Consider the following 26087-nt stretch of genomic DNA (forward strand, 5'->3'; position numbering starts at 1 on the left):
TCCACTCCAGTTGATAAGTTTTAACTTCATGTAAAGGTCTTATAAACCTCATTCTTGGCCATTACCTATCATTTAATTTTTTTTTCACCGTTACACTACCTACATTATTTTTTCTCATGCTTTGAAAAAATGGCAAAATTAGTACTTCACTGTTCCTTGCTTACCATTGCATGAGAGATCAATTACTTGGATCAGCTGGCAGAAATTTTCTTGCGTTGAGGTTAGTCACTGGATCAATATAACATTGTCCCTCAACTTGAACTGTGCTCTGAATTCAGAAGTAAGAGCATGTGTCAAGCATTCCATGAAAGCTTTAAGTATCAGCCTGAAGGAGTGAGCCTCTCTCATTTATAGATTGCAAAGGAACAGACCTCTAGGTAAGACAAATAAAGTGAAGACATATTCTGATGATAAACAAGTATATGTTGGTTGAGCTCCCCTTGGGAAAACCAAGGGGTTCGTTTGTCACCATATGCAACCTCATTAGGGTGAATGTCAGCTTTGCACAGATTTGTTGAAATTCACCCAGGAAAATAGGTTGCCCCACAAAGTCCCCCAGTGCAGCAGAACTGTCATGGTTACACTACGTGTGAATGGGTAACTGTTCAGTGAGCGCACAGAGGACACTGTACCTCCCGCATGTCACAGAACTGGGTTCCACACTAACTATGCATAGGCCATTACAGAAAGGGGCTTAAGGAATGGGCCAAGGAATGGAAAAAGTCTATGGTTACATGTATCCAGTGGACACGGCAAGGAATGTAACTAGACCAGTGTGCAGGAATAGCAGGGTCTGGTACAGCAACTGCAAAGAGGGCATGTATCTGTTCTGGCCACAGGTTGGAGGTACAGAAGAAACATCCCAATTCAACCCACACAGTGCCTCTGTTTCCCCATTTTCCAGATGGGAATAATAATATTGACCTTCCTGTGTAAAACACTGATATTTATAAATGAGAAACACTAAATATTGTTGGCTTTTTGATTTGTGCTTTAAAAGGAAATTACCAAAACTAGGACTAATGGAAATGTTTTTGTGACTGTTTTTGTCTGATTTCCAGTAACAACAATTCCCTGTTGTGGATTTAAACCCCTCACTGTGTTTGCAAAGCTTTTTGTGGGCAGGAGGAAATGTGGTTTATCTAGGGGCCTGATCCAGTAAAGTATTACTCATGTAGCTGTTACTCACATGAGTGGCCTCATGAAAAGAAGTGGGAGAACTTCATGTCAAGTGAAATTTTGCCTGAGCCCATGTATTTGTAAAGTGCTGTGTAAATTTACAGAGCTGTATGTGTTTCACTGTAATAAACAAGACACTGGAACATTATAAGCGTGCATGAGAATCTGAAGGTGAACTTGACTGTGCTACTTTAATTGTCCAAGCTAATCCAGTGTAAAATATAAACAACATGAAGGTTGAATAGTTTATAGAACTTTTAAAGTGCTTTGTATTGTTAATACAAGAGGATGGTAGTAAAGGGAATGTGAGTTTTTTAAATAATTATTTTGAGTCTTAGTGTCCTGATTTAAAAAGAAACATTTACTTTGATTTCTAAATTGCGATATTATATTTTACATTCATATGAGACCTTTACAGATGAAGCCCAGTCTGAACATTGAATATTTCAAGCATTTTGCATAAGAGAAAAAGATTCTTCCTATCCAAAATTCCCCTGCTCTTTCCAAACTATTGCACAGTATTCTCTGTGCTGTTGGCCTAGCTGGCTGCTGACTTTCTTCCTCAAAGGTGGCTGCATTTCAGTGGTGCATTTATATGTATAGTTTGCAAAGCATGTATTGATCCTTGTAGAAGGAGGCTTGTAGGAATGAACAGATAGGTACTGCAGACGTCACCTGAAGACAGACCATTCCTAAGATGGTACTAGCAGTGGGACATTGTGAGCTCTTAGTGGGATAAGGGTTGCCGTGAAAAGTATGGAGGTGATGGCACACATCCGCATATTACCTCGATACTGGTGCTGCACATGACAAAATTCATTCCACACATGAATGCAAAAATTAGCAGAAACACTGGTGGGAATTATGGAGGCGCAACAGTAATTGCGATGCTTACAGTTGGGCAACTTTGTGAGAGCACCTTGAAAAAAAAAATCAGTTCTAAAGTCTATATGCCTATGTCTCTTGAAAACTGCTATAACTGTTAAGGGACCAGAGTATGTGTCAGGGCTTTGGAGCTATGTTCCAGTGCCACTCCAGCTCCAGGCAAAAACCTGCAGCTCCACTGCTCCAGAGCTTCTCCGAGCTCCAGCTTCAGCTCAGCGCTCTGCTCCAAAGCCCTGGTATATGTTAGTGGTGCACGTCTTAGGTCATTTGGTCAAGGAGCTCCCAAGTTACAGCACTCCAAAATCACCTACTTTTAATTCTCAAATATTTGGAACCATTTGTCCTTGGACTGCCCCTAAGCTCAAATACTAAACACTATCTAGAACCAATTTAGAAAACAAAATATTTCAAGTTATTGCAGATTTATCTTTTGGAAGGGAAGGGTGAGTGCCAGTTTGAGGAATTTCAGCACTCCACCAGTAATCATCTAGTGCCAAATCCCATCCTGGGACAGGCTGGGGGGGGGGCATTATTGTGCACATGATATAAAGTCTAATATGGTAGTGTGCCACTGGGCTGATATGAGGAGGACTTGGTACCATGGTAAAAATTACACAAGAAGAGCTGGATCAATTCTGTGCTGGGAGATGCTCACTGAATTCCTACCAGGTTCACTAGGCATGACAGACTGAGTTTGTGATGTCAAACAAGAACAGGCACGTTCAGTACATGTAATCTTTCTATAGGGTGTCCTCATTCAGCTGACAGCACCCACTATGCTACACGGAGCAAGTAGCCTGTGCTACAGAAAGGATGTACAGAGTCCCTCCCCTCACAAAATTAGGCCCAACATAATTCAATATTGGACCTCATTCTGACAAACAAGGAAGTTAGGTGCTGAGCTAAGACCAGCAATTACTTAGGCACCAGTGATCGCAATCAAGGTACATTTACTTTGTGCAAAGAGAACACAGCACTGACCAATAATATGTATATTTGGAACTCCAAAAGAGCCAGGTTTTCATGTTTAAAACAACTGTCAGCATAAATGGGAACATTAAATTTAAAGTGGGAAGTGTTAATGAAAACTGGTAGCTGTTTAAGGACATCCTGCTAGGTACCTAAACAGCCATGATTCCATAGACATGAAAAAAAGTTACACTAGACAAAAAGCCATTGTGGTTAAAAGTAGATGTAAAAGCACTAATAAAATAAGTAAGAATGGAAGAGAGGGGAAGTAAAATGCAGTGAATATAAGTTACAAATTAAAAATGTAGGTGACTTAAGGGAAGCTAAAGGATTCCCTTAATGAAATATTAATGTCCACAAGGGTTAAAAACAGTCAGAAGAAATTTTTATCAAAATTAAACAAGAAAAACCCCGTGTCAGGTATAGGTCCGTTCCCAGATGCAGACAGTAAAACTGTAAATACTAACGTAGAAGAGGCTGAAGTATTCAATAGATATTACTGGTCTATATCTGAAACAAACCAGAAGGATATGTCCATCCCATATGGTATTGCGGATGGAACAGAAAGTTTACCATATGTAACAAAGGATGATGTGATGCAACATCTGTTAAACACTTTCAATTCCACAGGCCAGATAACTTACACCCAAGAGTCTTACAAGAACTAGCTGAGGAGCTCTCTGAATCACTAAGGTTAATTTTTAACAAATCTTGGATATTTGGCAAAATTGCAAAGGATTGGATTTTTTTTAATATGCATAAAAAAAAAAACAAAAGAGGAGAGAGAGAGGGAGAATGTGCACAAAAGGGACGACCCATGGAACTACAGACCAGTTAGCTTGACGCCAATCCTGGGTAAGATAATGGAATGGTTAACTCAGGACTTTCAAAGCATTAGAGGCTAAAAATATAATTAATGCCAGTCAGAAGGCAGATTTTGCCAAACAAGCCTGGGTGGTTGTTGGTTTGTTTTGGTTTGTTGGAGGTCAAGCTGATAAAAGGCAACTATGTTGATATAGTACACTTGGATTTCTCCTAGGCATTTGACTTAGTTCCACAAGACATTTTGATTAAAAAACTTGCATTATATGGAACTAACAGGGCTTACACATTAGCTGGATTAAAATTGGCTCAGTTACAGATCTCAAAATATTGTTGCTAATGGAGAAAACATCAAGGAGCAGGACATATCTAGCAGGATCTCTCAGGGATCAGTGCTTGGTCCAACACTATTCAGTTGGTTTTTTTTAAATTAATCCAGATAATTAAATGAAATCTGTGCTGGTAATATTTGCAGATGACAAAGATTGGTGGTATTAAATAACAAGGAGGACAGATGGGTTACTGATAGAGTGATCCAACAAAACATGTTTTAACATAGTAAAATATCTGGAAACAAAGAATGCAATCTGCATCTATCCAGACGGGAGACTGGCTTGGAAAGCTGTGACTCAGAGAAGGGATTTGAGGTGATTACCTACAACGACCCCTAACATGAGCACTCACTGCAATGCTGTGGCAAAAAAGGCTAATGCAGTCCTTGAATGTATAAGGAGGAGATATAAAGTAGAAGTAGGGAAGAGATCTTGCCTCTATACTACTTATTGGTTAGACCAATGCTAGAGTACTGTGCTCAGTTCATTTGAAAAAGGATGTCAAAATACCAGCAAGATTCTGAAAGAGGATCCCAAAAATGATCCAGCGGATGAAAAACAAACCTTACACTGTGAGGCTTAAAGAACTAAATTTACCACAGAGAAGGTTCAGGAGGTGGCCTCATCTCTGTGTATAGGTACTTACACATGGAAAAAGATATGTGATAGGGTGGGAGTTTTCAACCCTGCTGACAAAAGCATAACAGCTTCCAGCCATTGGATTCTGAAGCTCAACAAACTCAGCCTTGAAACAAGATGCAATCTCCTAACAGTAAACAAAATTCCACATTAGAACAGCTTACCAGGGAAGGTGGTAGATTCAACACCCCTTGGAGCCATTAGGTGTAACTAGATATCTTTCCAAAAGCATGCTTGAATTCAGCTTATGAGATAAATTCTACAGTGTGTGTGTGAAAAAGAGAGAGAAAGAGAGAAGTTTAGACTGGTTAGTCTTGATGGTCCCATCCAGCCTTGGTATCTGTGAATCACACTGTTCATTCCCTTCCTTCACAGGCCATGGGAAGAAAAGGAAGCTATGTGCTGCGCTGAACATACTCATAACACTTGTAACTCTGCATTAAGACAATAACTATGATCAAATCTCATGCTTCAGATAGATGCTTGCAGGGGTTAGGAAAGATTCCCCCGCCATATGGACAATCGGCCTGATATATTCTGGGGTCTGTTTCCCCTGCCTTCCTCTAAAGCATCAGAAATTGGCCACAGCTGGTAATGGGACATGGAACGGACTAGTGCTCTGAGTTCGTACATATAATCCTATTTCTTAGATGCCTGGCTGGTGCATCTTGCTCACATACTCAAGGTCCAACTGATCACCAGATTTTGTCTTGGGAAGGAATTCCGCCCCCTCTCCCCCAGATCAGATTGGCAGGGATCTTGGGAGGACCTTCACCATCCCCTTCCTCTACAGCAGTGTTTTTCAACGTTCGAGTCACGACCAAGTATTGGGTCGCAACATGTAAGGCACTGGGTCACCTTGCTCAGCACCCAGGGACGCTAGTGGCTCTGGATAGCATCACTGACTGGGACATTAAAAGTCCCATCAGTGGTGCTGCCCAGCTAAGGCAGGCTAGTGCCCACCTGTTCCAGTACCTTGCTGCACCCCAGAAGCGACCAGCAGCGGGTCCAGCTTCTAGACAGGAGGGCCACGGGGCTCCGAGTGCTGCCCCGACCCCGAGCACCAGCTCCACACTCCCATTGGCTGGGAGCTGGGGGGAAGGCGGTGCCTGTGGAAAGAGCCACAAGAGCCAATTGCACACCTCCGCCTAGGAGCCAGACCTGTTGCTAGCCACTTCCAGGGTGCAGCGCGGGCTGCAGTGCCAGGATAGGTGGGAAGCCTGCCTCTGCACTCAGCTGCGCTGCTGACCAGGAGCCACTGGAGGTAAGGCTGCACCCCAACCCTGTGTCCCAATTCCCTGTCCCAGCCCTGAGCCTCCCCAAAACTGGAACCACTTCCTGCACCCCAAACACCTCATCCCTGGCCCCACCCCAGAGCCTGCAGCCCCAGCCCAGAGCCTTGACCCCCTCTTGCACCCCAACCCCCTTCCCCAGTCCAGAGCTCCCTCCCACACCCTGAACCCCTCATTCCCAGACCCATCCTGCAATCCTCACCCCCGCACACCAACCCTCTGTCCCAGCCCTGAGCCCCTCCCACACCCCAAACCCCTCAGCTCCATTGGATCGCAGGCATCAACAGTTTTCTTCAACTAGATCCCCAGGAAAAAAGTTTGAAAACCACTGCTCTACAGCATGGATCCCCTGCTAGGATCACCTAGGCATATTTCACCTAATCAATTCCCTGACGTGGCAGGGGCTTCGGTCATTGGTAGCATCTCTCCTATTCTCTGCACCTTTCACTGTACTCCATATCACTCTATGGCAAGCACAACATAAGAGTTAAATTCACTAGAATCATGATCTCTGAAGAGAGCACAGATGCATCAGTCATCAGGATTACAGTGAATTTCATGCTGCTGGTAGCACAAAGAATGGAGCAGAATGGCAAGGGAGATGAACATCACACCACAAAAAGTTGAAGAGTCATTCAGTCAATCATTCAGTCAGGACAAAAACATTGGTTATAGAAGATGGAGAAATAGTATAGAGAATTACTTAAAGGAACAGCATATTTAGGGTGTCAAGTCAAGTACTTAAGTTAGTAAATGCAACCTTAATTCTACTCTTTCATGTGTATGCTGTATAGTCATTAATTACTTGGTAAGAGCACACACTGAATAATAAGGATAAAAAGAATACTGAATGCCTGGGCAACCTTACTTTTGGCATTTCTTAAATTTCAAGTCTTTTGACTTTGCAACCTTAACTTCCTTTTAACAGGTTTTTGTATGTGGTTCCCTAGGGTTTTGTGGGGTGTGTTTTGTTTTGTTTTGAACATAAGTTAAACTTCATACTTTTTCTTTCAAAGAATAAGTTGTGAGAGTATTTGGGAGGAAAAAAAATCAACTACATGCACCACACACACACACACACACACACTTAGATTCTAAGGGGAACCTGAGGCTTGCCTGGACTTAGGAAAACTTGCATTTTTACATCAGTATCTGTTAGTGCTCCTTTGGGGATCAATAAGATACCATTTGTAATGTTCCTGGTAACATCTTTTGTACTAACAGATAAGAGTAGAAAAAGAGTTATCAGTCTGTGAGATCAGTAAGATGCATCTTAAGCAGGATCTTTTTCTGCGTTATTTGTACAGCTGCTACTTCATCCTGCATTTATCTCATGTGTCTAGGCATTATAGGGATATGAAACCTGCTCAGAAAGCAGGCCCTTTAGAAGCTATTCTGCTAGGCTGTGTCCTGTAGCAACCAACAGCATCATGCATTCACACGTTGAATTCCTGGAGACCCGGGATGTCACATGTTCAGCCTTTTAAGTCAGCACAAGAAGTTAAGCATTTGTCATTACTACATAAAGAATCATGTTGGAATTAAAAACGTCAGTCATTTTAGCATACCACACACAAATCTAAATGAACAAAAGACAAAAATGTGCAAAAAAATGAAGGAAATTCAGAGCCTAGGCTAACATCTTGTCATGCACCACGTACAGTACAGACAACAGATAGCATAAGCAAATTAAAATTAGATTGTGATTTGTTTGGGTAGGAACCATGTCTTTCAACAGGTTCTGGAAAGCCTCAACACTTTTTGATGCTGTTAAAAATAAATAAATTAAAAAAAGGAAGGAAGGATGAGGTTACACAGAATTCTCAGACTGACAGGCTTTGCCACTGCATTCATTTTAAAACCTCACTCGGCTTGTTCCTTCCATTCAGAATGGAAGCACTTCCTCACAAGTTATTAATAGCAGTAGCTATTAATATTTATATTGTAATAGCACCCAAAAGCCCCAATCAGCCCTGAAGCACCATCTGTGCTGGTTGCTGAGCACACACAAAAAGATACTTTAGATTGTAAGACTTTCTGGGCAGAAATTATCTTCTAACCTACTCGAATACCAGACAAGTTAAAAACAAACTGAATAAAAGCATTCCTGCTGTCTGAATGATGTTATAAGGGAGAGCTGGGTACTTATAGCTCTCAGACTCAGTCATCAGACAAGATGCGATAAGAAATCAAGAGAGGAGGAAGTGAAGAGTACCCTGTACTACGGAAATAGCATAGTGAAAAAAACAGTTGCAGACCAAAGTTATATGCAAAGGAACATTAAATAATCAGCATGGATTTGAGTAACTGCTTTCATAACTTAAAAATAAGGACAAGATTTTTTTCAGTTGGATGGACGAGACATCCTTCAAGATGACAGATAACTGGTAAGTACTGACGGTAGTGGAGAAAGGGAAAATGAGGATTGATGTAAGGAAGAAATAAGGAGATGCTGGATAGAGAACGTAAAAATCCAGAGATGGAAAGAAGAGCCCACTAAAGACATTCAAAAGCACCTGGAGAGAGAGAGAGAGAGATCACCTTGCTTTACCTGTTTGCCACAAGCCAAAAAAGATGAAAAAATACACAGTGAGCAACACTTCATCCCAGAACAGATGCAAATAATTCCAAAGGTCAATTAGTTTGGACAATATAATTAAGGATCTCATTCCACAAAAAAATAATAAAACCTAAAAATGGCAAGCCTATCATTGATATATTAGATGCATGAAATTTGTTCTTCTACCCATTGATAATCTAAAGCCACGAAGAGGATCTGTAAATAGTTACAGATTTAACCTCTACAATATGCTGAAGCTCCAACAATTGATTGGGTTTATTCCCATCACTCTACTACCGTCAAACTTGAAACACACAAAACCAAAACCACATCATCATGTAACAACTACTTCATGAGCATTTAAAGAGGGACTGGCAAGAGTTCCTATACTTACTTGTGTCCTCCCATCTGAGAAGGTGCAGCTTCCATGCAGAATAATAAAGAAATCCAAGTACCAGAAAGAGACAAAGGGCTAGCAGCAGGTTACGCATAAACACCAACAATCCCATCTTCATATGACATCTGCTCCTCTACATGACCTGGAGGAGAAAAACAGTTTGAACCTTGAACGATCTAGCTTGCAATTCATTCAAGAGCAAGTGCACTATAAACATAGACTCAGACTCTAGGGCTGGAAGGGACCTCGAGAGGTCATTGAGTCCAGTCCCCTGCCCTCATGGCAGGACCAAATACTGTCTAGACCATCCCTGATAGACATTTATCTAACCTACTCTTAAATATCTCCAGAGGTGGAGATTCCACAACCTCCCTAGGCAATTTATTCCAGTGTTTAACTACCCTGACAGTTAGGAACTTTTTCCTAATGTCCAACCTAAATCTCCCTTGCTGCAGTTTAAGCCCATTGCTTCTTGTTCTATCATTAGAGGCTAAGGTGAACAAGTTTTCTCCCTCCTCCTGATGACACCCTTTTAGTTACCTAAAAACTGCTATCATGTCCCCTCTCAGTCTTCTCTTTTCCAAACTAAATAAACCCAATTCTTTCAGCCTTCCTTCATAGGTTTAATCATTCTTGTTGCTCTTCTCTGGACCCTCTCCAATTTCTCCACATCCCTCTTGAAATGCAGTGCCCAGAACTGGACACAATACTCCAGTTGAGGCCTACCCAGCGCAGAGTAGAGCAGAAGAATGACTTCTCGTGTCTTGTTTACAACACACCTGTTAATGCATCCCAGAACCACGTTTGTTTTTTTTGCAACAGTATCACACTGTTGACTCATATTTAGCTTGTGGTCCACTATGACCCCTAGATCTCTTTCTGCCATATTCCTTCCTAGACACTCTCTTCCCATTCAGTATGTGTGAAACTGATTGTTCCTTCCTAAGTGGGGCACTTTGCATTTGTCTTTATTGAACTTCATCCGGTTTATCTCAGACCATTTCTCCAATTTGTCCAGATCATTTTGAATTATGACCCCGTCCTCCAAAGCAGTTGCAATCCCTCCCAGTTTGGTATCATCTGCAAACTTAATAAGCGTACTTTCTATGCCAACATCTAAGTCGTTGATGAAGATAGTGAACAGAGCCGGTCCCAAAACAGACCCCTGCGGAACCCCACTTGTTATACCTTTCCAGCAGGATCGGGAGCCATTAATAACTACTCTCTGAGTACGGTTATCCAGCCAGTTATGCACCCACCTTATGGTAGCCCCATCTAAATTGTATTTGCCTAGTTTATCGATAAGGATATCATGCGAAACAGTATCAAATGCCTTACTAAAGTCTAGGTATACCACATCCACCGCTTCTCCGTTATCCACAAGACTCCTTATCCTATTAAAGAAAGCTATCAGATTAGTTTGACACGATTGACATGAGAAAGTCAAGAAACAAGTCAATGTTCTGAGCAATGTAAAACTCATACAAGTTATCCAAATATGATGCCAGTGAAACTATCATTAACATAACTTTGGTCTCAGTCAGTGACAATCATTCTAAAGAGCCATTAGGACACTGACATTAGGTGAGACTAGATGATCACATTGGTCCCTTCTGACCCTAAAGTCTATGAATCTATAATAACAAGAAGCCTGCTCAGTTCACTTTCAATTCACTGTGTGTGCGCGCAGCCAGCTGACCTCATAAAATACAGTGTCAGCCTATCATAGCTAAGCAGACCCTAAACAAGCTTCTTCCAAGGGAGGCAGCATAGAAAAGTGTCAGTGTCATTAGAAAAACATAACATTCAGAGCATGCAAGAATTCCTGAGAAGTAATAAATACGGTGTTTGGAATTATAGATTTCAGTTCCCTCAACTCCCCCCATAGTCCTGTTACAGGTCCTTAATTAGCAAAGTGGAAGAAAACTCACTTGCGTGCTTAAATTTTACATCTACTACTCTCACCAGTAGGAGACAGCATAAAACACCATCTCAAGACTTCAACCAATGTCATCCTCAAAGGTGTTAATTAGTTAATTTGTACAACAGACTGCATTAAAACACTCTATACCAACATGCTACTTAAATTAAAAGAAAACTTGAAGTAACTGGGGAGATTGAAGGGCTTAGGATATTAGTTTCCTAGAAGTGAAGAACTCCATATACTATTGCCAGTCTAATCAGAGTAACAATGACCAAAAATCATTATGCAAAGACTGTGTGGTAGGTAACCTGTATGAAAGGAATTGGCTGGAAAAGTGTACACAATACCGAAAGCCATCATCACAACTGGTACCTTTCCTGAGAGTGTCAGCAGATGGGATTAAGACTCAGAAGAACATAAACACTGAACTTTCCATTCTTTCCTACAGATGAGCCCTGTATATGGGACTGAAACACATGAGCAAGGGTTAGAGAGGTTGAAGTGTTCTCCCACTGGTTTTTGAATGTTATGATTCCTGATGTCAGATTTGTGTCCATTTATTCTTTTGTGTAGAGACTGTCCAGTTTGGCCAATGTACATGGCAGAGGGGCACTGCTGGCACATGATATATGCCAAAACCAGTGGGAGAACACTTCAACTTCTCTAACCACTCAGTGACAGACTTGAAGGTGGCAATTTTGCAACAAAAAAACTTCAAAAACAAACTCCAAAGAGAGACTGCTGAACTCAAATTAATATGCAAACTAGATGCAATTAATTTAGGTTTAAACAGAGACTGGGAATGGTTGGGTCATTACACTAATTGAATCTATTTCCCTATGTTAAGTTCTCCTCACACCTTCTATGGGTCATTTCAATTATCACTTCAAAAGGTTTTTTTTCTCCTGCTGATGATAGTTCATCTCAACTGATTAGACTCTCCCTGTTGGTTTGCGTACTTCCACCTTTTCATGTTCTCTGTATGTATAAATATCTCCTGTCTGTGTGTTCCATTCTGTGCATCCGAAGAAGTGAGCTGTAGCCCACGAAAGCTTATGCTGAAATAAATTTGTTAATCTCTAAGGTGCCACAAGTACTCCTGTTCTTTTTGCAATATAGGAAAGTTCACAAAATAGCTTATTGGGGAAGGAAAATGCACTAGTGTCCTGTGTGGTGAAGATGAGAAGGGTGCCAGCTAGAGGAAGAAAATGGTTGATTTCTTAAGTATAACTCTCAGCGATGACAATTAAAGATTTACTCAGTACCAGTGGACAGATTAAAAAAGCTGTAACCCATTCAAGGAAGGAAGGAAGTACAACTCCACAATGTGGACCGGTTATATTAGTATAAAAATGCTTTTACTGAAAGAGCCTATACCTTTACAGGAAGGTGAATAAAGAACAGGGGCACAACCCCGTAGTGTGAAATCTGTTACCTCAGTATAACTATTTCAGTTTTTAAAAAATAACACACCCATAATCACAGTAGTTACACCAATACAAAAACTATATTTAAACCAGGCCTAAGCAAAAAGAGGAATGGGGATCTTTAAGTATATCTGAAATCTACCAGCCACAGGCTGATACGAATAATAAAAGCCCCACAAGCAGGCTCCTAAGGCATCCTAGTAGAAATCCCTCCACTCCTCCAAGCAGCTAGGGGAGGGGATAGTAGACTTCTCACCCACGTGGTATTCCTCGATCTTGCTGGTGGGAATCCCAACCTTGTCTTTCATGTCTACTTCTAAATGGTGCCTGGTTTGGGTCCCCCCTCCCCCAAGCCTTGTTCTAAACTATCTGTTTCAAACACAGCAAAAGTTCACACCAAGGAAGTCTACCATTAACATCCCCTCAGCCTGAGGAGATTCTACAAAACCCCAGTGAATGGTTCCAAGAATATGTTGTTGTAGGACTAGAGGGACAAGCTTAGCACAAGTAGTTATAAAACTGGCTTCAATACAGAAATAAAACCTCCTCCAAGCACAGACCCCAAGTAATCACCCCACACTGGAACCCACACAGGGTATCAAACAACTATAACCCATCTGAATGGGGACCCTATCCTGAAAGAAATCTTTCCTGAATCCCCTCTTCTGGTCTTCAAACAACCCCCCAACCTCATCGACAGAAGCAAGTTCTCCACAGACCAGGGCACACCATCTAAAAGCAGTACCAGACCCTGCCAGAACAACAGATGCAAAACATGCAGACATCTCCACTGCTTCAATGATCAAGGCACTCCCCAACATATCTTTAGAGATCCAAGGATCTTATGCATGCCTATCACAACATGTGGTTACCACATACAGTGTACTAAGTGCCCCAAGAACAACTATGGGAGTGAAACCACACAATCACTACACTCTCAATGAACTTGAACAGGAAAACAATAAAAGACAAATACCACATCACCTGTGTGTGAACACTTTTCTCAAAACTATTACTCTATATCTCATCTATCAGTCCTCATCCTCAAAGGACACATGCACAACACTTTCAAAAGACAAGCCTGGGAGCTTAAATTCACAGCTTGCTAAACACTAACAATCATGGTCTTAAAAAGACACTGGAATTATGGCTTATTACAACTATCTGTAACCTACTCCCCCGGTTTCTGTCCTATGAGCACAGGGGAGTTAACAGGCCACTTGAATAGTCTCTTTATACTTACTACTTACAGTAAACTAGTTGTTTGGTCTTATAATTAGCTGTGACACTCTTAGACCTTGTCTCCATTAAAGGGTGGATTATTCACATCCCTGAGAGACGTAAATCATATGGACCTAAGCTGCACAGAACAATGGAAGTTACTGTAGAACTGACAGAATTCCCATACCCTGCCTCCCATATTCATGTGCATTTGCAACCAGAAGGTCTGTGTTCTGCAATATCATATAAAGGTCATCCACCAGGAAGGCTTCCTGAAGATGCCTACTTTGCTTTTGAGTAGCGTTCATCACTGCAGGTTCATTTTCAATCCACCCTGCCGCCTCTGTGCGGAGAAAAATCCTCAGTATCCCAGCCAACAATCAGCTATAACCCCAAAGGCACACTTGGGCATCTCTAAAGGAAATAGCACTCTGCTCCACAACCATGAGTAACATTCATAGCCCAGGAGCAGTTCAGCATGCATTATTACTACTTGCCGCACTGGAAGAAAAATGTTACATTTGCCCTGTGAGTAGAAGGGTAACATTAAGAAGTACTACAGGCAATGCAGTTATCTAAGGGGAAAGCAGCCCATAATACTGTTGTTCCCTTATGCACACTTCTGAATAAGATTAAGCAAAGAGTTGCATACTGCTTGGTTCAGTCTTTTGACCATCTAATACTGCGTGACACAGAAAGAAGGCAGTAGCTTTACAGTTTCTAGCACTGTGACAGGGTTTAGCAGTGTCGCTTCCACAATGACCATCAGAATCCCCCAGATCATTTTGAAATGTTAAAATTAAAAGGATGATCAAAGAAACTTCTCCATTTCTGCAGCTTAGGGAGCCCTAATCACAATTAAATTAGTCTGGCAAAGAAGATGCCTACAGAGAGACATCTGGGACCTCTGGAGGGAAAATAAAAACAGCAGCTACCCCAAGCCTCTTCTACATCACTTGAACCACTACAGGACAGATAGCACCTTCTTCACCAAGACAATTCAAGACAAGGGAAAAGGGGGAGGTAGCCACATTACAGCAAGGTCATGCTCCAGGCAATGGCCAAGGAGGAGATTATGATCTTGTGTCTTCGACCACTAAGTAAAGCAACCCCTCCATTCTCCTCATAGGTTCCTTCATCAGATGGAATCATAGAAGTCAGACACACTGTAGCTGTGGAGGACACCAAGAGTTCTTTTCTTTTCCATTACTAAGACTCTGAAGCCCACACCAGCATTAAGTGAGCAGCCTGCCTCCACACAGAAACAGTTCTGAGCATTTATCAGTGTAAGGATTTTCCACCTACGGCGTCAATACAAATGACAATACCCATACCTGGACTGTTTCACTGAGATCAAAATCAATCGTGAAAAAAAAAATGTACCATCTTCATTACGGTGCGGGGGGGCACTGAGGCGGGGATGCTGGGGGCGCTGAGAGGGGTGATGCTAGAGGGGCACTGAATAGTGTGGGGAGGCCGCTGAGGGGGAACAAGGGATGTGCGGACACAGGGGGGAAGCGCTAAGGGGGGGACGCTGAGACCAATAGGAGCCGTTGAGGCCGGACGGCGGGGGGCGGATAAGGGATGCGGGAGCGCTGAGGGGTGTGGAGGGCACTGAGGAGGGACAAGAGAAGCGGGGTCACTGAGGGGCGTGGGGGGCGCTGAGGGGTGGACTCTGAGGCGGGACAAGGGACGCAGGGGCACTGGGGTGGGGGGCACTGAGACAGATAGGAGCCGTTGAGGCCGGGCGGCAGATAAGGGATGAGGGGCGCTGAGGGGTCGGGGGGCGCAGAGGCGGGACAAAGGACGCGGAGGCACTAAGGGGGGGGCACTGAGGCGGGACAAAGGGGCGCTGAGGGTTGGGGGGGGGCTGAGCCGGGACAAGGGATGCAGGGGCGCTGAGACCAATAGGAGCCGTTGAGGCCAGGCGGCAGATAAGGGATGCGGGGGCGCTGAGGCAGGACAATGGACGCGGGAATGCTGAGGGGCGTGGAGGGCTCTGAGGCGAGACAAGGGACGTGGGGCCGCTGAGGGGGGCGCTGAGGTGGGACAAGGGAAGTGGGGGCGCTGAGGCTGGTGCTGAGACGGGACAAGGGACGCAGGGACACTGAGGGGGATAAGGGACGTGGGGGTGCTGAAGGGTGTGGGGGGGCTGAGGCGAGATAAGGGACGTGGGGGCGCTGATGGGGGACAAGGGAAGTGCGGGCACTGACGGGGGACGCTGAGGCAAAACAAGGGATGGGGGGCTGAGGGATGGGGGGGCACCGAGGGGGGACAAGGGACGTGGGGGCGCTGAGGTGGGACAAGGGACGTGGGGGCGCTGAGGCGGGGCGCAGAGGCGAGACAAGGGGGCGCTGGGGGATGGGGAGCACTGAGGCGGGACAAGAGATGCGCGGGCGCTGAGGGGTGTGGGAGGGTGCCGAGGGGGGATAAGGGATGTGGGGCACTGAGGGGTTGTGGGGTGCTGAGGGAGGACAAGGGACGCAGGGCACTGAGGGGTTGGGGGGCTGAGGAGGGACAAGGGACACTGGGCACTAGAGGGGTTGGGGGGCTGAGGGGGAACAAGGGACACTGAGAGGTGTGTTGGGGTCGCTGAGGGATGAGGGGGCACTGAGGCAGGACAAGGAACGTAGGGGCGCTGAGGGGGCGCTGAGGCGGGACAAGGGACGCGGGGGCGCTGACGCAGGACAAGGGACGTGGGGGCGCTGGGGAGTGTGGGGGGTGCTGAGGGAGGACAAGGGACGCGGGGCGCTGAGGGGTATGGAGGGGTGCTGAGGGAGGACAAGGGACGCGGGGCGCTGAGGGGGGCGCTGAGGGAGGACAAGGGACGCGGGGCACTGAGGGGTGGGGGGGCGCTGAGGGAGGACAAGGGACGCGGGGCACTGAGGGGTGGGGGGGGCTGAGGCGGGACAAGGGACGCGGGGCACTGAGGGGTGGGGGGGCGCTGAGGGAGGACAAGGGACGCGGGGCGCTGGGGGGGGGGCGCTGAGGGAGGACAAGGGACGCGGGGCGCTGGGGGGGGCGCTGAGGGGGTACAAGAGACGCGGGGCGCTGGGGGGGGCGCTGAGGGAGGACAAGGGACGCGGGGCGCTGAGGGGGGGGCGCTGAGGGGGGACAAGGGACGCGGGGCGCTGAGGGGTGGGGGGCGCTGAGGGGGGACAAGGGACGCGGGGCGCTGAGGGGTTTGGGGGGCGCTGAGGGGTGGGGGGCGCTCGACGGGCCCGGCCCCCCACACACCGCCCGCCGCTGTCCGACCCAGCCCGCCGCCCCCCGCCCGGCGGCGGCCCCTCCTCTCACCGGCGCGGCGCGCAGGCCCCCGCGCCCCTCGGGCGGACGCCCCCAGGCCCGGTAGCGGCAGCAGGGGGTGCCGGGCCGGCCGGTGCTGCAGGCTGCTCTGAGGGGCGGGGCGGCCCCCAGCCAATCCCAGCGCGCGGATCATCCTGCGCCCGAGTGGGGGGGCGGATGGACACGGCGCTGCCCAATCCAACGGGGCGGTGGTCTTCCCGCTGCCCAATCAGAGAGGGGGAGGCGCGGGCCCGACAGTCCCTCCCCGGGACGCCAGGGGGACACCGAGGCACCTCCCCTCACGGGGGTGGCGAGAGCTGGTCCCGCCTCGCTCACGCACCCGGCGGGACTCGAACCCGGGGCTCGGTGCCAGGGAGCAGTCCCACCCCCTCCCCCTCCCCCGCACAACGCCACCCCACACACACCACAACCCCCTTTCTCTTCACAATGCCTCCCCACACACACACACTACACAGCACCCTCCCACACACACAACCCCCCACCACTGCACAGTGCCCTCCCCCACACAACCCCCCACCACTGCACAGTGCCCTCCCCCCCACACACACACTACACAGTGCCCTCCCCCACACACACAACCCCCCACCACTGCACAGCACCCTCCCCCACACACACACACCACAACGCCTCCCCACACACACACACACTACACATCACTCCCCTCCACTAGACAACAGCCCCCCACACCCACACCACAACCCCCCATCACTGCACAATGCCTCCCCCAACACACGCTACACAGCACACCCTCCTCCACTGCACATCCCCCTGCCCCACACTGGTCACCCCCCAGGGCCCACCACCCCCGCTGGCCAGAGGAACCTGTCCAAGCCCTGGGGCTCTGTGACAGTGAGTGAGGGCCAGAGACCCAGCCACCTCCGCCAGCCTTGCACACTGCACTCCTGGCTGCTGATACCACATCGCAAGCCCTGGCATCAGCCCGGCCCCACGTGGAAAAATCTAACGCCGAGCCCTGGCGCTGTCTCCATCCCAGCCCCCCGGGAGGGAGCCCTGCTGGCAGTGCAGGGGCTGTGGTAGGAGCCCCTGACAGCCATTCATCCCCAGGCACTTACAGAGAGGGGAACAGCTGTCACCCCACAGTCCCAGCTCTGCTCCAGTTCAGTCTCAGTCTCAGGGAGCAGCCTGGCAGTAGCGACTCGCTGCAGGCAGTGCTCCAGGGCACTGCACCTGGGCCAGTCAGGCAGTGCTGGGAGAAGGGGGAGGCATGCAGATCAGAGCAACAAAAATGCCCAAGCCGTGGAGGGGCTGGATTAGAAGAACTAAAAACCCAGTCATCCTTCAGGGTGCTGAGAACCTTCAGCGAAGAGGTAGATTCCTCCACTGCCTTTGGCCACACTAGGAATGGAGTTCCCTCAGCGACCGCAGGATTGAGCATTAACAGTACAACTTGGCTTTAAGCATAAAATACATGGGAAGTGAGCACACTAAGATCCTGATCTGGCAATTAACTCCACAGAGATGGACGCTGATGCTAGCAGAGAACCCTGTCACTGGGGGCAAAAAGTCCATTCCTACATAGAGCTCCTTGCAGAATTAGGGCTTAAGAAGGTATATGAATGTAAGTGGGCACAAGGGGGAGAGTAACAAGGTGCTAAAGAAAAATTATGGGGTATCAGGAAAATCTTTATCAGATGAGGTAGTGTAGGGAACAATCCTGCATCGTGCAGACTGTATGGGACCCACGAGGATTGCCCCATCTCTAATGCCTATGCTGCACTGGTAACGAAATCAAAGAAGAGCTCCATGAACCTAAGAATTAGGGCCTATGTAAAAAACATGAAACTTCCCCCTCTATGTTCCTAAATCCACCTAAAATTATTGATTTAGTCTGGACATTTCCTTAAGGTGGCTGCAGAATGGAAACAAGACAAGACTGTTCTGCTCCAGTGCATCAGATCCATACTAAGGATGAGATATGCTCACTAAGTGAAAGCCAGCAGGCCACGCAGATTCAGAGAGCTCAGACAAGTCACTCACTGGGGAAGTAATAACAGCAACGGAACCAGTCAGGTCCCAGGGATAGAAAAGAGGCTGTAGAAGCTCTTCAAGGGAGCAGAACAGTGCATTCAAAGGGAGCAGTAAACAAAGTATAACCACTTTTCCCAGGCCTGCCATAGACAAGCCCAAAATAACTCATCGTGGTTTTTCTTTGATGAAGGGTTCCAGGTTTATACCACCGTTAAATTCTCTGTTTATCACAGAATAAGTACAGCATCAGCAATAGCAGCACGAGCTTCCTACACATCCCCCACAACATGTCCTGCGTGGAGCACTGGTGGGGTGACCAGTCATCAGGTACCATTCATTCTCTCTCTCTTCGAGGAGCCTGTCAACAGCATTGTTGACTGTGACAGCGTTTTCTGGCTGTGGATCACAGTTCCCAAACAGCTCAAAAAACAAAAGCCCCCAAATTGATGCCAACACCTGCAAATAATATTAGCCTGGTAAACTGCCTAGCAAAATACATGGAAAGATCTAATCCACTAACTGAACTCTACCTGTGTCATGGTATCTTTCCCCAATCTGAACCTTAGAGTCCAAAAGTTGGGATACCAGCATGAATTCCTCTAAGCTTAATTACCTGCTTAGATCTGATAAGCTGCCACCAATCAGGAATTCCAGTGCCTGATCCACTCTGGTCCCCCCCAAAACCTTCCCTGGGGACCCCCAAACCCAGACCCCCTGGAACTTAACACAAGGAAAGTAAACCCCTTTCCTCATCATTGCCTCTCCCAGACCTCCCCTCCCTGGGTTACCCTGGAAGATCACCATGATTCAAACTCCTTGAATCTTAAAACAAAGGGATTCCCCCTTCTCCCCTCCCTTCCCCTTCCCTGTTAAGCACAGACTCAATTCCCTTGAGCCTCAAGAAGGGGAAAAAAATCAAACAGGTCTTAAAAACAAAACTTATAATAAAAAAAAGAAAGAAAAAGGTAAAAGTTATCTCTGTAATTTAGATGGTAAAAGTTACAGGGTCTGTCAGCTTATAGAAACTGGAGAAAAAGCCTCCTTCAGCAGAAATACAATTTAAAATATTTCCAGCCAAATACACATTTGCAAATACAGAAAACAATCAAAAGACTATAATCACCATTCTTACTAAATACTCACTATTCTGAATATATAAGAGACTGTAGCAGGGAGATTGGCAAGAAACCTGGTTGCACGTCTAGTCCCTTCCAGGACCCAGAGAGAACAAAGCCAAACCCAAAAAACACAAACAAAGGCTTCCCTCCACCAAGATTTGAAAGTATCTTGTTTCCTGATTGGTCCTCTGGTCAGGTGTTTGGTTCCCTGTTTGTTAACCCTTTACAGGTAAAAGAGACATTAACCCTTAACTATCTGTTTATGACAACCTGGTGCTAATCAAATGCATGCATCCCCCATCTTCCTCCTGCATACTACCGCCTGAGCTTCACCTGTGACGAAGTCATCATTCAGACATTCCTGACTCCATCCTTGAAAAACTCTACTGGGTCTCTGGTCATTGTAGGATTCAGTTCAAACCCGTTCTCCCTGCTTTAAAAATCCTCCACAGTCTTCTTTCTTGCTCTCTTATTCGCCCACTCCAAGCTCCTGTGTAGCACTGACCCTCTCTCTCTTTTTCAGCACAACTCTTCATTCTGGGTTTAAGAGCCTTTTTCTCTGCAGCTTCTGCCATCCAGTGCCGGTGCTTCCATTTAGGCGACGGCCACCAGGATTTGCGGGGGCGGCATTTTGCCACCCTTGGCGGTAATTCGGCGGCAGGGGGTCCTTCCGCGCTCTGGGTCTTCGGTGGCAATTCTGCGGCGGGTATTTCACTCGCTCCGGGACCCACCGCTGAAGTGCCCCGAAGACCAGGAGCACGGAAGGACGCCCCCCAGCCGCCAAATTGCCACCGACCGGGAGTGCAGAAGGACCCCCGCCTAGGGTGCCAAAAACCCTGGCGCCGCCCCTGCTGCCATCTCCACACCCCATCAGCTCTTCATCTGTTTTCATCTATCCAGATTTTTAAACCTCACTGACTTTGCAGCAAAAAAATTTTGCAACTGTATTATCTAATTCTGCGAAGGATTTTGGGATATCCAAATGGCACTTGTATTATATTGTACTTGCTTTAGGACAAATGGGTGTCAGACAGGTCTGACACCCAAAAATGACAACGTGCCCCACAGTTGTCATGCAGAGGACAGGTCACTGATACAGACCGATCTGGATCACTTGGTGAGCTGAGTACAAGCAAACAATATGCATTTATAGTGATGATTGAACTCTGAGTCTAACAAAGAGAAGGTTAAGGGATGACTTGATTACAGCCTACAAGCACTTACATGGGGAACAAATATTGGATACTGGAGTCTTCAATCTAGCAGGGAAAGGTCTAACATGATCCAATGGCAGACAGGGAATAAGGCATACATTTTTGACAGGGAGGGTAACTAACCATTGGAACAATTTACCAAGAGTTGTGGTGGATTCTCCATCACTGACAATTTTTAAATCAAGACCGGATGGATGTTTTATAAAAGATTTGCTCTAGGAATTATTTGGGGGCAGGTCTCTGGCCTCTGTTATACAGGGGATCAGACTAGATGATCACAATGGTCCCATCTGGCCTTGGAACCTGTAAATGTATTAATTTTAATATGGCCAAATGTAAAATTATACATCTAGGAACAAAGAATGTCGGCCATACTTACAGGATCGGGGCCTCTATTCTGGGAAGCAGTGACTCTGAAAAAAAGCTTTAGGAGTCATGGTGGATAATCAGCTGAACATGAGCTTCCACTGTGATGCTGCGACCAAAAGGGCTAATGGGATCCTGGGATGTATAAATGGGAATCTCAAGTAGGAGTAGGTAGTATCTGACTGCTACTGGAATACTGTGTCCAGTTCTGGTGTCAACATTTTAAGAAAGATGTTGAATAATTAGAAGAGCTATAAGAATGATTAAGGGACTGGAAAACTTCTCCTGTGTGAGAGACTCCAGGATCTCAATCTGTTAAGTTTAACCAAAAGAAGGCTAAGGGCTGACTTGATCACAGTCTATAAATACTCACATAGGAAACAAAACTGCGATAATGAGCTCTTCAGTTTAGCAGACAAAGGTGTAACAAGATCCAATGGATGGAAGTTGAAAACTAGAAATAAGGCACATTTTTTTAATCTGATTAATTATCCATTGGACCAATTTACCAAGGATAGTTGTGGATCGTTCCATCATTGGCAATTTTAAAATCAAGATTAGATTTTTTCTAACATGTCTGCTCTAGGTCAGCGGGAACTAATTCAGTGAAGTTCTCTGGTCTGTGTTATACAGGGGGTCAGACTAGATTGCCACAGCTGAGTGCAGCCCATACAAGGGGTCAGAGTTTGGCTTGGGCAGCCTAGAGACACGTTTTCGGAGGATGATGTTTATCCAAAAAAAAAAAAGAAAAGAAACCCACAAACACGAAAAGGGATCATAACCGAAAGAAAATGCAATCAGCGAACTCCAGCTGGGCATGCCCTGCAGTGTCTATGGACAAGGACAGGGAAAGTCTCTTGGCCTCTTTCATAGCTTTTCTGTAAACCCCAAATAATCCTCATACAGACACCAGGTTCCAATTTTCCGGGGTGGTGCTCAACCCCCGGTCAGCCCCAGGCCCCGTCCCCCCTCTACCCCTTCCCCCACTCACCCACCCACCCTGCCTCTTCCTGCCCCCTCCCCCAAGCACACCCTGTCCCCCCTTCTCCCAGTACCTCCTGCACACTCCGGAACAGCAGATCGGGTGGGCGGGAGGTGCTGGGAGGGGAGGGGGAGTTGATCGGTGGAGCTGCCAGCGCTGGTGGGCAAAGGCTCTGGAAGGAGAAGAGGGGGCTGCCGGTGGGTGCTGAGCACCCACTAATTTTTTTCTGTTGGTGCTCCAGCCCTGGAGCAGCCCTGGAGTCGGCACCTAGGTCGAGTGGGTTATCCCTTACCATCTCCTCTCCAATCTAGGACAATGCTCCTTCAACCCAGTACAATATTGCAAACTAGTGTGATAGAAACGGGATGAAATTTAATTGTGCAAAGCACAAGGTCATGCATTTAGGGAGTAACAACGAGAATTTTTGCTATAAGCTGGGGATGTATCAGCTGGAAGTGATAGAGGAGGCGAAAGACCTGGGTGTACTGATTGATCACAAAATGTGATGCAGCCATGAAAAAAGCTAGAGCAATGCTAGGATGCATCAGTCAAGGTATTTCTTGTAGAGACAGGGAAGTGTTACCATGATATAATGCTAAACAAGGCACTGGTGTGACCTCATCTGAATACCATATGCAATTCTGGTCTTCCATGTTTAAGAAAGAGGAATTGAAACTGGAACAGGTGCAGAGAAAACTAGAGCTACTACATGGAGTGGAAAACCTGCCTTATGAGAGGAGACTCAAAGAGCTTGGGTTGTTTAGCCGAACCAAACGAAGGCTTGGAGGAGATAATTGCTACCTATGAATACACTGAGGGATAACTTAAATACCATGGAGAAAGGAGTTATTTAAGTGCCAGTGTGGACACAAGAACAAATGGATATAAACTGGCCATCAGCAAGTTTGAGCTTGAAATTAGGCAAAGGTTTCTAACCAACAGAAGAGAGAGGTTCTGGAACAGCCTCCCAAGGGGAGCAGTGGGGTGAAAAAAATTAACTGGCTTCAGGACTGAGCTTGATAAGTTTATGGAGCGGGTGGTATGATGGGACTGCCTACAATGGCAGGTAGCCAATCTACGACTGATAGTGGAACACTGACAGACCCCGGTCATTGGCTGGATTGAACCGAGGATCTCTGGAGCGAAATGCATGAGCCTGTACTGCATGAGCTAAAAGCCATGCGGCTATTCACCTAGGCTGTACCAGACTCAATCTCCGAGTGGTCTCGGTGCCACTAGATGGGACAGAACACCACAGTCAGGAGGTGTGTGGGTTACACTAGTAGCAAATATTTCCAGTGGCTGCTGATGGGACACTAGATGGGGAGGGCTCTGTGTTACTACAGAGAATTCTTTCCCAGGTGTCCAGCTAGTGGGTCTTGCCCACATGCTCAGGGTCTAACTGATCACCATATTTGGGGTTGGGAAGGAATTTTCTCCCAGCTCAGATTGGCAGAGACTGAGGGGGTTGGAGGGGTTCGCCTTCCTCTGCAGCATAGGGCACAGATCACTTGCAGGTTTTCTCTGTAACTTGAAGTCTTTAAACTATGACTTGAGGACTTCAGTAACGCAGGAAAGAGGTTGGGGTCAATTACAGGGGGGAGTGGGTGAGGTTCTGTGCAATGAGCCTTGTGCAGGGGGTTAGACTAGATGTTCATGATGGTCTCTTCTGACCTTAAAGTCTAGGAGTCTATAAAATTAAACCACATGGTCTCCAGGCAGAGCAGATGACCTGGTTTTGACAAAGGGCCAGAGAAGCAAGAATCTAGATAGTTAAGACAATAATGACAAGGTTCTGGCTTGTTAGTCAGCCTCTGGTTTGTCCCTCTGAAAACACTACTTCACATTATCAGGTGTCAGCCCACACTGCTTCACAGTATCAGGTGAAAGCACCCAAACTGAAAATCTGAGGAGGCAAGCACTGTGCACCCATGGAAAACAGGTACTGCCATCCCTCTGCAGGCAGCTGTCTAATCACCATGAGATGAATTAGGGCAATGATTAGTGGAGTAATTTAGCCCATATACCAGGGCTTTAGTATGAACATGCCCCTGCATAGCTTACACATTCTCAAGCAGATGTCAAGCTGGATGTTGCGAGAAGATGGACAGCTGGGGAATAATTAAATCTGATTAAATCTCAACATATTGCCCTCCCTCTTTTCCAGAATTCTGTGGAGTTCTTCAGTTCAAAGTGACCAAGTGAAAGGGCAGGGATTGTCAATCAGTCCTAGCCTACGAAAATGTTCCTGCCATTCCTACAGAGGAGTCTGTAAACTCCTTGGGGTAGGGATTGCACCTGCCCTTGTGCTTGTCCAGTACCTACCCTGGCAAACCAAACCATTGAGCCAGACTGAGGACTCTTGGCCAGCACCACAATATGGTATGTACAAGCGTTAACTCAGAAGATGCAGTAGGCTGCCTGTAAGAGCAGCATATCAGCAGGGCAGGAGCATGTTTCCTTTGCTAGGAGAATGTAAAAGCCAGTTACATTTGTGTCTCTCTTCTCTGCAGTAAATTGTCCCAGAATGAAAATGTCGCTTCCTGCCTGTTCATGCTGGTTGCCAAACATATAAATCACTCTGCTGGATTCCCTCTCACCTGGGCCATTCTGCATCACAGAAGCTCTCTTTGCCAACACTTTAACTGAAGCCTCACACCCTAACTTAGGTGTTAATGAATCAGATAGCTATCACGGAATTTGATATAGCTCCCCATGCACAGGCAATGCAAATCCCCATGATTGGATACAAATTGTGATTAATTGCTAGTGACTGCATTAACAATTCTTAGATAATCTGGGCTAAAACATGCTGGTATTATTGTTTATATGTCTGTCTACAGGACCCAGCCCAGGGAGAGAGACTCACACTAGCTTTGTCTGCACTACCATGCTAAAAATAGCAGTGCAGACATTGAGGCATGGGCAGCCACCCAAGCCCAAGCTGCCCAACCCTCCCCTCCCACCAGTCTGAGCTCAAGTGGCTAGACAAAGATGCCACTCATGTCACAATGTCCACGCTGCTATTTTTAGTTTGCTAGCTTGAGTGAAGCTAGCACGGCTGTTCACCTGGGCGGCCCACTCGCAGCTGTAGTGTAGACATACCCTTTATTACCCTGTCCTTCCCCCTGCCCCTCTCATTGCTGTCTCAGGTCACACTGGCTCAATGGGACCCTGCTCTGGTGGAGGCCACTAGACACTATTGCAATAAAAATACAGTAATACAAATGGGTTCCATATGAATGACAAGTTATAATGATCAAAACTTAGGTGAGAAATTCTGCCACCTGCAGTTGCTACAGGGAAGAAAGTCCCTGTTACTATTGCCCCACCTGGTAAATACCTGGAATTTGAACCAACCAGCTAAGAATGGGAGTGTCTTGCCAGACTGTGCTTGCCAGAATCCTTCATAGATTCAGAAATTTTAGAGCCAGAAGGGAACATTAGATTGTCTACTCTGACTTC

At 46.4% G+C, this 26087-nt stretch overlaps 1 protein-coding gene across 10 annotated transcripts in view; it reads right to left on the reverse strand.

The window, feature by feature from the left end:
* The window catches only part of ST3GAL3 (ST3 beta-galactoside alpha-2,3-sialyltransferase 3), a 444286-nt gene that overhangs the window by 399472 nt on the left and 18727 nt on the right, over positions 1-26087 (reverse strand). For 7 of the 10 annotated variants that reach the window (XM_030572865.1, XM_030572866.1, XM_030572862.1 and 4 more), the window contains exon 2: positions 9073-9217. In XM_030572865.1, the coding sequence (XP_030428725.1) occupies positions 9073-9193 (121 nt within the window). In that variant the 5' untranslated portion in view covers positions 9194-9217. Of the gene's footprint in view, positions 1-9072; positions 9218-14981; positions 14996-16944; positions 17019-18026; positions 18043-26087 lie in introns of those variants that run through there. The other 3 variants (XM_030572858.1, XM_030572859.1, XM_030572870.1) reach the window with 3 other exon arrangements.

Source organism: Gopherus evgoodei, chromosome 8 (assembly GCF_007399415.2).
Source record: "Gopherus evgoodei ecotype Sinaloan lineage chromosome 8, rGopEvg1_v1.p, whole genome shotgun sequence".
Lineage (NCBI taxonomy): Eukaryota > Metazoa > Chordata > Testudines > Testudinidae > Gopherus > Gopherus evgoodei.